Genomic DNA, 12905 nt, shown 5'->3' with positions numbered 1-12905 from the left:
TGTTTGTTTATAATAATTTATTTATATTAATTAGATTTATTTAAAAAAAAAAATATATATATATATATATATATATATATATATATATATATATATATATATATATATATATATTAATAAACCAATTATGTTACATTTTTGATGGACAATTGCATGTAACATTTTAAATATGGATTTAGTTGATTTGATTTAATTTTGGCACAAAAAACATGCATCCTAAAATGTTCCTTCAATCACATTAAACGTTTTTAGAAAATAATACTTTTCTTTCAAAAAATATTTAACATGTATGCATTAGAACGGTCTATTGTTTTATATTATTTAATTAATAAATTAATAAATAAACTACAGAGTGGGTAAACAAATTTATGAACAATTGCATGCATTAATTCACATTTTAATTCACATTTTAAATATTCAGTTGGTTTGATATTATTTTAACACAAAAAGCTTGCATCCTAAAATGTTTCTTAAATGAAATTAAATGTATTAAGAACAGAATAATTGTTGTTTTATATAATTTAACATGTATGAATCATACTTTTCTATTGATTTATATTATTTCATTAATAATTAAATATGTTACATTGAAATAAATTGATTAACAATGGCAAGCATTAATTAACATTTTCATTAACATTTTAAATATTCAGGTGGTTTGATTTAATTTGGCACACAAAAACTTGCATTCTAAAACGTTTATATCAAATCATTAATAAATTCATAATTAAATTACGTAGTGTGTAAATGAATTGCATGCATTAATACAAATTTTAATTAACATTTGAAATATTCAGTTGGTTTGATTTCATTTTAACACTAAAATCTTGCTTCTTAAAACGTTTACTTAAATTAAATGAATTAAGAACAGATTCATTTTTTTAACATGTATGAATTATAATCGTCTATTGATTTATATTATTTCATTCATAAATTAATAATTAAATGATGTTACATTTACATGCATTAATTCACAATTTAATTTGATTTAATTTTGGAACAAAAAACTTGCCTTAACTAGACTGGCGCTTAAAAAGGGACGATGCGGGATGTTGCGGTTGCTATGGCGACACTCAATAGCACCCTAACGAGACCTTTTAGCACGACCTCTCGTGGCGTCTCGACATGTCCCTTCCAGGTTTTAGGGGCGGCCTAAGAGGTTCCAGGGTCTGAGGGAGGCGGGAGCGCGGGGGGGGTATAGATAAGTCAGGTGCCTGGGGCACGTGCTCGCCGCAGACACGCCATACGATGATGGCGCTATCAGGCCTTGCGGCGCCGCCTCATTGGCCGACACGGGTGCAAGCAGCTGTTGTACACGCTGAAGGAATGTTCCGTTGCTGTCACACACACATCATCACTGTCCACCAGAGATAGTGTGTGTGTGTGTGTGTTCTTGTATTTCTGCCCTTCTTGAGACATCAACAAGGAAAAGTAGCTTCCATATGAGGAGGTGTGAACAAGTTAGGACATAAACCATGGTCCCAATACGGCAAACCATTGCATCTAATAGAGAATGTCTCATTTGCACCCCTGGTGGTGAAATCTATCAAAATGAGGGTGGTCCCAAAAAAGGAGGGATTTTTCAAATTGACTGTGTCGGTTTTAAAAAAGTGCTCCCCCTCGGTCAACATATGAAATAACAAGTGTGTGTAAAAATTTGAAGTGCTCCCCCTCTGGCCAACATATGTAATGACCAGTGTGTGTAAGGCATTGAAATGTGCCCCCTTTGGCCAAAGTTAATTTAAAAAAATAAATAAATGTGTATATAGAGACATACTGTAATAACTTGAAGTAAATAGTGAAGATAATAAACCAATTACAAACAAAAAAAATTAAAAATTAATTAATTAACTAAAAGCAGTCTTTTTCTCACAATGTGTCGACTTTTTTCTTATAAAATTGGGAAGAATTTCTCATATTCTTTCTGTTTCTGTAATATTGCAATATTTTCTCGTAAAATGATTACTTTTTTTTATGTAAAATGATTACTTTTTAATGCAAAATGGTGACATTTGTCATCAAAAATTCTGACTTTTATCACAATATTGCCAATTTTTTTTGTTGTTCTTGTAAAATAGTGACATATTTTGAGTAAAATTATGACTTCTGTCATAATTTTGCCAAGTAAAATTCCGATTATTATTATAACATTGCCAACATTTTTAAGTTTTCTTATAAAATTGTGACTTTTGTCGAATAAAATTACAACTCTTTTCATAAAATTGCCAACATTTTAAGGTCTTCTTGTAAAATTGCGACTGTTATTGAGTACAATTCCAACTTTTATCATAATAGTGCACAAATGTTCAGTTTTTCTTGTAAAATCTTGACTTGCGTTGAGTAAAATTACGACTTTTATTATAATACTGCCAAAATTCTAACGTTTTTCTTGTGAAATTGTGACCTTTTTCTTGTGAAATTCCAACTCCTTTATCACAACAAGCTTTTTTATATTTGCATAGTATGTATATATTATTAATGTTGTAAATACACATCTTTATACAGGTAAAAGCCAGTAAATTAGAATATTTTGAAAAACTTGATTTATTTCAGTACGGTAATTGTATTCAAAAGGTGTAACTTGTACATTATATTTATTCATTGCACACAGACTGATGCATTCAAATGTTTATTTCATTTAATTTTGATGATTTGAAGTGGCAACAAATGAAAATCCAAAATTCCGTGCGTCACAAAATTATAATATTGTGTAAGGCTAATACAAAAAAGGGATTTTTAGAAATGTTGGCCAACTGAAAAGTATGAAAATGAAAAATATGAGCATGTACAATACTCAATACTTGGTTGGAGCTCCTTTTGCCTCAATTACTGCGTTAATGCGGCGTGGCATGGAGTCGATGAGTTTCTGGCACTGCTCAGGTGTTATGAGAGCCCAGGTTGCTCTGATAGTGGCCTTCAACTCTTCTGCGTTTTTGGGTCTGGCATTCTGCATCTTCCTTTTCACAATACCCCACAGATTTTCTATGGGGCTAAGGTCAGGGGAGTTGGCGGGCCAATTTAGAACAGAAATACCATGGTCCGTAAACCAGGCACGGGTAGATTTTGCGCTGTGTGCAGGCGCCAAGTCCTGTTGGAACTTGAAATCTCCATCTCTATAGAGCAGGTCAGCAGCAGGAAGCATGAAGTGCTCTAAAACTTGCTGGTAGACGGCTGCGTTGACCCTGGATCTCAGGAAACAGAGTGGACCGACACCAGCTGGACTGCTGCTGAGTGGTCCATAGTCATGTTTTCTGACGAAAGCAAATTTTGCATTTCCTTTGGAAATCGAGGTCCCAGAGTCTGGAGGAAGACAGGAGAGGCACAGGATCCACGTTGCCTGAAGTCTAGTGTAAAGTTTCCACCATCAGTGATGGTTTGGGGTGCCATGTCATCTGCTGGTGTCGGTCCACTCTGTTTCCTGAGATCCAGGGTCAACGCAGCCGTCTACCAGCAAGTTTTAGAGCACTTCATGCTTCCTGCTGCTGACCTGCTCTATGGAGATGGAGATTTCAAGTTCCAACAGGACTTGGCGCCTGCACACAGCGCAAAATCTACCCGTGCCTGGTTTACGGACCATGGTATTTCTGTTCTAAATTGGCCCGCCAACTCCCCTGACCTTAGCCCCATAGAATATCTGTGGGGTATTGTGAAAAGGAAGATGCAGAATGCCAGACCCAAAAACGCAGAAGAGTTGAAGGCCACTATCAGAGCAACCTGGGCTCTCATAACACCTGAGCAGTGCCAGAAACTCATCGACTCCATGCCACGCCGCATTAACGCAGTAATTGAGGCAAAAGGAGCTCCAACCAAGTATTGAGTATTGTACATGCTCATATTTTTCATTTTCATACTTTTCAGTTGGCCAACATTTCTAAAAATCCCTTTTTTGTATTAGCCTTACACAATATTCTAATTTTGTGACACACGGAATTTTGGATTTTCATTTGTTGCCACTTCAAATCATCAAAATTAAATGAAATAAACATTTGAATGCATCAGTCTGTGTGCAATGAATAAATATAATGTACAAGTTACACCTTTTGAATGCAATTACTGAAATAAATCAAGTTTTTCAAAATATTCTAATTTACTGGCTTTTACCTGTATATCTAGAAAGGGTGGTCCTAAAGAGGTAGGCATTTTTTCGGAGGTCTCAAGTAGGTAACAAATACAAGAATGTATGTGTGTGTGTGTACTGTAGTCTTCACCTACATTGGCCTGAACATCCATAAAGCATAAAAGTCCTGTCTGACATAAGAAGATCAGGTGGTGTGTGTGGGTGCAGGTATTTCTAGCTCTTCCAGTTTATTTGTGTCGCCACCCCCTGCCTACCACCACACTCCTCTCTCTCTCTCTCCAGTGTCATGTGATAGTTCCCCCCAACCCCCCAAAAACCCTGCTCTTGTCAATCACACTCAAGAAGGCAACAATGGAAGATTACAGCAAGTTGGATAGTTTCCTACAAACACACATTGTGCCATTGTTGTCACCACAAGTCTGACATCACAACCCAATGTGTGTGTGTGTTTGTGTGTGTGTTACAGGTCATCGCCAACACACCTGCCAAGTCAGTAAACTGCCAGCATGTCGGTATAACGTGCATGTTGCCATGCTGTGAAGTGAATGGTAACATTTTACTACCAATCTTACTTGAATTGAACCCACTATAGTGGAATATTCCCGAGCTGCAGTGCCTCCGCCATCCCAAAGAGGGCAGTATAGTTCTAACATTCCAAAAGCCTTCAACGGGGAAATGTTTGCATTAGTACTAAATGTCACTAACTTCCTTTGATTCTTATGTATGAGAACATTATTAATGCACTGAAATAGAAGACAATGGTGTGTGTTTGTGTAGAAGCATGTAGCCACAATTTATTGTGATACAATTTAATTCAATCCAATCTAATCTCATTTAATGTAATTGTAATTTTTATTATTTTATTTTTAAAAGTAATTGAGCACATTTCATGTAAAAACACATATTTTTAAATGTGTTAAAATATAGTCCTTGATATGTTTGTACTTAATTTCAAGGATTCATGGAGCTTTATTTGTTTGAGGTAATTATTCAATCATAATTTTTTAAGAGACGCCAACATTTAATTACAGCAAATGCAATGTGATTTTATACAATTTTGAATACAGAAAGTCCTTTAATTGTATTATATTTTATGTATGATATCAACAAATCGTACTTTATTATGTTGTTTGTACATAGTTTAAGGTATTAATTAAATTATCTTTTACTTCATTTATTTAAAGCACAACTACATCAAATATTTCATTTCATAAAATGCAGTGTAATTGTATTTCATTTTTAATACAGAAATGTAGTTTGATTATAATGTTTTATGTGTGACATTGATGAATCATAATTTATGTTGTTACGTTTGTACCCTTTATGGTAATTATTCAAATTGATATCATTTTTTAAGGCACAGTATTTAATTCCAAAAAAATACAAAGTCATTTTATTTTATTTTAATACAGCAAGTAACTATAATTGCATTATATTTTGTACATGATATTAATCTATCCTATTTTATTTTGTTATGTTTGTGCATGATTTAAGGTAATTATTGAATTCTCTTTTATTCCATGTTTAAAGGCAGAACTACATTAAATATTTAATTCCAGAAAATGCAACATAATTGTATTTTAATTTTTAATACCTGAAGTAATTTTGTTGTATTATAATATTTAATACATGATATTAATGAATCATACTTTATTTTGTTATGTGTGTGCATGATAATTATTGAATTATTTTTATTAAATTTTTTAAAGGCACACTTACATTAAATATTTAATTCCAGAAAATGCAATGTAATTGTATTTCATTTTCAATACATAAAATAATTTTGTTGTATTATAATATTTATGATATTAATAAATCCTACTTAATTTTTCTATATTTTATTTACTTTTTACTTATTTTTACTTACTCATTATTAAATTATCTTTTATTAAAAAAAAATTTAAAGGCAGAGACCTACATAAAGTATTTAGTTCCAGAAAATGCAGTGTAAGTTTATTTCATTTTCAATCCAGAAATTAATTAATTGTATTATATTCAATTTATGATATTAATAAATTATACTTTATTTTTGTTATGTTTGTGCATGATTTAAGGTAATTATTGAATTATTTTTAATTTATTTTTTTAAAGGCACACTTACAATAAATATTTAATTCCAGAAAATGAAATTTCATTTTATTTCATTTTTAATACAAAAAGTAATTTAAATGTATTAAAATCTGTTATGTATTATATTAACAAATCAAACTTTATTTAGCTATATTTGTACTTAATTTAATGTCATTTTTAAATTATCTTTTATTTCATTTTTTTTTTAAAGGCAGAGACCTACATAAAGTATTTAGTTCCAGAAAATGCAGTGTACTTTGATTTAATTTTTAATACAGAAATTAATTCATTGTATTATATTTAATTAATATTATTAATAAATCATACTTTATTTTTGTTATGTTTGTGCATGATTTAAGGTAATTATTGAATTATTTTTAATGTATCTTTTTAAAAGGCACACTTACAATAAATATTTAATTCTAGAAAATGAAATGTAATTTTATTTAATTTTTAATACAGAAGGTATTTACATTTGTATTTAATTTATAATATGTTATGTATTATATTAACAAACCATACTTTATTTTGCTATATTTGTACTTAATTTAAGGTCATTATTACATTATATTTTATTTCATTTTTTTAAAGGCAGAGACCTACATAAAGTATTTAGTTCCAAAAAAATGCAGTGTAATATAATTTCATTTTTAATACAGAAATGAATGAATTGTATTATATTTAATTTATATCAATAAATCATACTTTATTTTGTTATGTTTGTGCATGATTTAAGGTAACTATTGAATTATTTTTATTCTATTTTTTTTAAAGGCACACTTACATTAAATATTTAATTCCAGAAAATGAAATGTAATTTTATTTCATTTTTATTACAGAAAGTAATTTAAATTTTAATTTAATTTAAAATATGTTATGTATTATATTAACAAATTATACTTTATTTTGCTATATTTGTACTTAATTTAAGGTCATTATTAAATTATATTTGTATTTCATTTTTTTAAAGGCAGAGACCTACATAAAGTATTTAGTTCCAGAAAAGGCAGGGTAATTTTATTTCATTTTTAATATAGAAATTAATTAATTGTATTATATTTAATTTATGATATTAATAAATCATACTTTATTTTGTTATGTTTATGCATGTTTTAAGGTAGTTATTGAATTATTTATATTCTATTTTTTTTAAAGCACTTACATTAAATATTTAATTCCGAAAAATTCGATGTCATTGTATTTCATTTTCAATACAAAAAGTAATTTAAATGTATTAAAATCTGTTATGTATTATATTAACAAATCATACTTTATTTTGCTATATTTGTACTTAATTTAATGTCATTATTAAATTATCTTTTATTTCATTTTTTTAAAGACAGAGAACTACATAAAGTATTTAGTTCCAGAAAATGCAGTGTAATTTTTTTTCATTTTGAATACAGAAATTAATTAATTGTATTATATTTAATTTATGATATTAATGAATCGTACTTTATTTGTGTTATGTTTGTGCATGATTTAAGGTAATTATTGAATTATTATTTTTATTTTTATTTTAAAGGCACACTTACAATAAATATTTAATTCCAGAAAATGAAATGTAATTTTATTTCATTTTTAATACAGAAAGTAATTAAAATTTTAATTTAATTTAAAATATGTTATGTATTATATTAACAAATCATACTTTATTTTGCTATATTTGTACTTAATTTAAGGTCATTATCAAATTATATTTTATTTAATTCTTTTAAAGGCATAGACCTACATAAAGTATTTAGTTCCAGAAAAGGCAGTGTATTTTATGTCATTTTTAATACAGAAATTAATTAAATTGTATTATATTTAATTTATGGTATTAATAAATCATATTTTATTTTATTATGTTTGTGCATGATTATTTATATTCTATTTTTTGAAAAGCACACTTAAATTAAATATTTAATTCCAGAAAATTCAATGTAATTTTATTTCATTTCTAATACAGAAAGTAATTTAAATGTATTAAAATCTGTTATGTATTATGTTACCAAACCATACTTTATTTTGCTGTATTTGTACTTAATTTGAGGTCATTATTAAATGATCTTTTATTTAATTTTTTTTAAAGGCAGAGACCTACATAATGCAGTGTAATTTTATTTTATTTTCAATACAGAAATTAATTAAATTATATTATTTTATGATATTAATAAATCATGTTTTATTTTCAAATATGACATGAATAAAAGAGAATACAAGTTTGCATGAGATGAAGAAAGAAAAACTGCATGAAAAGTCCAATGCTGTGTTGCTTTGTGGAAGCAAGAATGCAACAGCGCCACCTGTTGGCGGTCTACTAAATAGCGGCCCCATTTTGGTTGAAGTGCTACTTTGTCCTGGCCCCTCCCTCTCTCAGCGTGGAGTACACCCCCAGCTTCAACCCCATCGCCCTGAAAGACTCCGCCCTGTCCACCCACAAGCCCATCGAGGTGCGCGGCCCCGGCGGGAAGGCCACCATCGTCCACGCCCAATACAACACGCCCATTAGCATGTACTCGCAGGACGCCATCATGGACGCCATCGCCGGCCAATCGCAGGCCAAGGGACACGACGGGTGAGGTGACGCCGCTGAAAACGCGCCAATGTGTGCTTTGCTTCTCTTTGTCCACCTTTCACCTTTCTGCTCACTCCATCCCTCCTCATCCTCCCCCCCGCCGCCCGGCCAGTGAGGAGGCGGGCTCCCCCTTGGCGTAAGTACATCCTGCCTCCTAACAAGGCTTCACAACATCCATAGCCTACTTCCTGCTTCATGCGCCCAATGGACATCTGCACGCCGACTGACGCTTGTGTGCCCCCCCCCCCCCCCCCCCGCCTCTCCCAGTGCCGTCCTGCCCATGAAGGACCCCGTGGTGGACTGCGCCTCCCCCGTCTATCAGGCGGTAAACAAGCCAAAGGAAAACCCCCAGGACTTGTCCGATTGGGCTCGCCGTGCCGCCAACCTGCAGTCCAAGAGCTTCCGGATGCTGGCCCACATCACTGGAACTGAATATAGTGAGTTATATATTGTCAGGTTTTCGTAAATAATGGGACATTCCCGCTGTTGGTGCAATGGCCTTAAGTCCCTATACTTTGTTGTTTTTTTTTAAGTCTAACCCTTGTTTAACCTTCTTTCTCTCCATAAAGTGCAAGACCCAGACGAGGAAGCTCTGATGAAGTCGAGGTGAGCGTTATTGCATTGATCAGTAATTACTCTGACTTTAACTGCGGCGTTTGTTTACTTAACCCTTCAACAACAACCTTACCATTGAATATACACACTAACTCTTGGATCCTAAAAGTGTCATAAGTTTACAATCATTTATTTTTGTTTATTTTACTTTCAACGCTTGAAATCTTTTAACAACTTTAAATCTATCTGTTGATATAATATTTTTATTAATTGTTATGTTTATTTTATATACTTTTTATAATATTTGTAAATAATAAGTTGCAGGTATATACATATATACATACATACATACAAATATATATATATATATATATATATATACACACATATATATATATATATACACATATATATATATATATATATTTATATATATATATACACATATATATATATATATATATATATATATATATATATATATATATATATATATATATATATACATGAATATATACACACACATGTATATATACATACATATATACATACATATATATATATATATATATATATATATATATATATATACACACATATATGTACACTAGTGATGGGTCCGGCAACACCGATGCATCGGCGCATGCGTCGAGCTCATAGAGCAAAACCCTGTGTCGGTGCGTGTACCGCTTTTAGAAAGTCACGTGACCGATCATGAGCTGTTTTGGTCACGTGACCGATACGCGAACTGTATCGCACTGACGCCTCCTCTGTGCCCTGTGAGCGGGTCTTTTCTACAGCCCGATAAATAATAACTAAGAAGAGAAATCGTCTAAAATGTAATACGTCGGAAAAACTTTTTTTTTTTTTTTTTAATAAAAATGTGTAAAAAAAAAAATTTAAAAAATTCCCAGTCCACAATCATCCACAACACGTTCTCTTAGATGTCCATGTTATGATACATGTTCACGTTATTTATTGACTGTATCTAAAAAAGATACAAATATATTTTTATTTAAATGAAGATATGAAATAATCCTAAATGAAATACAATGACTTGGTTTATATTATTGTATATACTAGGGCAGGGGTCACCAACGCGGTGCCCGCGGGCACCAGGTAGCCCGTAAGGACCAGATGAGTCACCCGCTGGCCTGTTCTAAAAATAGCTCAAAGAGCAGCACTTACCAGTGAGCTGCCTCTATTTTTTAAATGTCATTTATTTATTAGCAAGCTGGTCTCGCTTTGCTCGACATTTTTAATTTTAAAAGAGACAAAACTCAAATAGAATTTGAAAATCCATGAAAATATTTTAAAGGCTTGGTCTTCACTTGTTTAAATAAATTGATTTATTTTTTTTACTTTGCTTCTTATTACTTTTAGAAATACAATTTTAGAGAAAAAATACAACCTTAAAAATGATTTTAGGATTTTTAAACACATATACCTTTTTACCTTTTAAATGTCTTCCTCTTCTTTCCTGACAATTTAAATCAATGTTCAAGTAAATTATTTTTTTTTTCATTGCAAAGAATAATAAATATTTTAGCTTCTGTTTTTTCGACGAAGAATATTTGTGAAATATTTCTTCAAACTTACTATGATTAAAATTCAAAAAAATTATTCTGGCAAATCTAGAAAATCTGTAGAATCAAATTTAAATCTAATTTCAAAGTATTTTGAATTTCTTTTAAAATTTTTGTTCTGGAAAATCTAGAAGAAATACTGATTTGTCTTTGTTAGAAATATAGCTTGGTCCAATGTGTTAAATATTCTGACAAAGTGCAGATTGGATTTTAACCAATTTAAAACATGTCATCAAAATTCTAAAATGTATCTTAATCAGGAAAAATTACTAATGATGTTCCATAAATTATTTTTTTAATTTTTTCAAAAAGATTCAAATTAGCTAGTTTTTCTCTTCTTTTTGTCGGTTGAATTTAGAATTTTAAAGAGTCGAAATTAAAGATAAACTATGTTTCAAAATTTGATTTGATTTTTTTTTCGTGTTTTCTCCTCTTTTAAACCGTTCAATTAAGTGTTTTTTTCATCATTTATTCTCTAGAAAAAACCTTCCGTAAAAGGAAAAAAAAATGTACAACGGAATGACAGACAGAAATACCCATTTTTTTTATATATATAAATGTATTTATTTAGCTATTCTTGTTTAAATCACACTTACCGGTACGTGTAACTTACAAATGACAATATATTTATTTATTTAAGTGTGTATCAAACTGGTAGCCCTTCGCATTAATCAGTACCCAAGAAGTAGTTTTTGGTTTCAAAAAGGTTGGTGACCCCTGATCTAGAGCATAAAATCAGTGTCAGTTGAGTCGGTCCATAGGTTGCCTGTAGGGATTTTTAATGTCCAGCAGATGTCAGTATTTAGTGACACAGTATCGACACAGTATCAATACAGTTTTGCAATGTGTCGAAACGCTTCATGACGCCTCATCAACCCATCACTAATGTACACGTATACATACACACATATACATATATCTATATATACAGTATATATATATATATATATATATATATATATATATATATATATATATATATATATATATATATATATATATATATATATATATATATATAAAAACTGTGAAGTTGGCACGTTGTGTAAACAGAATACGATGAAGTGTCATAGGTTTACAATCATTTACTTTTGTTTTTTTTACTTTCAACGCTTGAAATCTTTTAACAACTTTAAATCTGTCAGTTGATATAATACTTTTATTAATTGTTATGTTTATCTTATATGCTTTTTATATTTGTAAATAATAAGTTGCAGGTATATACATACATACATACATACATACATATATATATATATATATATATATATATATATATATATATACACACATATATATATATATATACACATAAATATATACACACACATATATATATATACACATAAATATATACACACACATATATATATATATATATATACATACATATATACATACATATATATATATATATATATATACACACATATATGTACACGTATACATACACACATATACATATATATATATATTTATATATATATATATATATATATATATATATAAACTGTGAAGTTGGCACGTTGTGTAAACAGAATACGATAATTTGCAAATCCTTTTCAACTCATTTTCAATTGAATAGACTGCAAAGACAAGATATTTAATCTTCCAACTGAGAAACTTTATTTTTTTTTTGCAAATAATCATTAACTTAGAATTTAATGGCAGCAACACGCAACATTTTTACCACTGTGTTACATGGCCTTTCCTTTTAACAACACTCAGTAAACGTTTGGGAACTGAGGAGAGCAATTTTTGAAGCTTTTCAGGTGGAATTCTTTCCCATTCTTGCTTGATGTACAGCTTAAGTCGTTCAACAGTCCGGGGGTCTCCGTTGTGGTATTTTAGGCTTCATAATGCGCCACACATTTTCAATGGGAGACAGGTCTGGACTACAGGCAGGCCAGTCTAGTACCCACACTCTTTTACTACGAAGCCACGCTGTTGTAACACGTGGCTTGGCATTTTCTTGCTGAAATAAGCAGGGGCGTCCATGATAACGTTGTTTGGATGGCAACATATGTTGCTCCAAAACCTGTATGTACCTTTCAGC

The 12905-nt window shown here is 30.5% G+C and overlaps 1 protein-coding gene across 2 annotated transcripts in view; it reads left to right on the top strand.

Annotated features, from left to right (window-relative positions):
- Positions 1 to 12905, top strand: part of ldb3b (LIM domain binding 3b) — a 43549-nt gene that overhangs the window by 28854 nt on the left and 1790 nt on the right. Inside the window, exons 4-8 of one of the 2 annotated variants that reach the window (XM_061931782.1) lie at positions 4545 to 4567; positions 8511 to 8708; positions 8821 to 8844; positions 8976 to 9145; positions 9278 to 9314. In XM_061931782.1, the coding sequence (XP_061787766.1) occupies positions 4545 to 4567; positions 8511 to 8708; positions 8821 to 8844; positions 8976 to 9145; positions 9278 to 9314 (452 nt within the window). The remainder of the gene's footprint in view (positions 1 to 4544; positions 4568 to 8510; positions 8709 to 8820; positions 8845 to 8975; positions 9146 to 9277; positions 9315 to 12905) is intronic. The other variant, XM_061931783.1, reaches the window with a different exon arrangement.

The sequence above is a fragment of the Nerophis lumbriciformis genome, linkage group LG39 (assembly GCF_033978685.3).
Source record: "Nerophis lumbriciformis linkage group LG39, RoL_Nlum_v2.1, whole genome shotgun sequence".
NCBI lineage: Eukaryota > Metazoa > Chordata > Actinopteri > Syngnathiformes > Syngnathidae > Nerophis > Nerophis lumbriciformis.
This window is presented reverse-complemented; position numbering and strand designations above follow the sequence as displayed.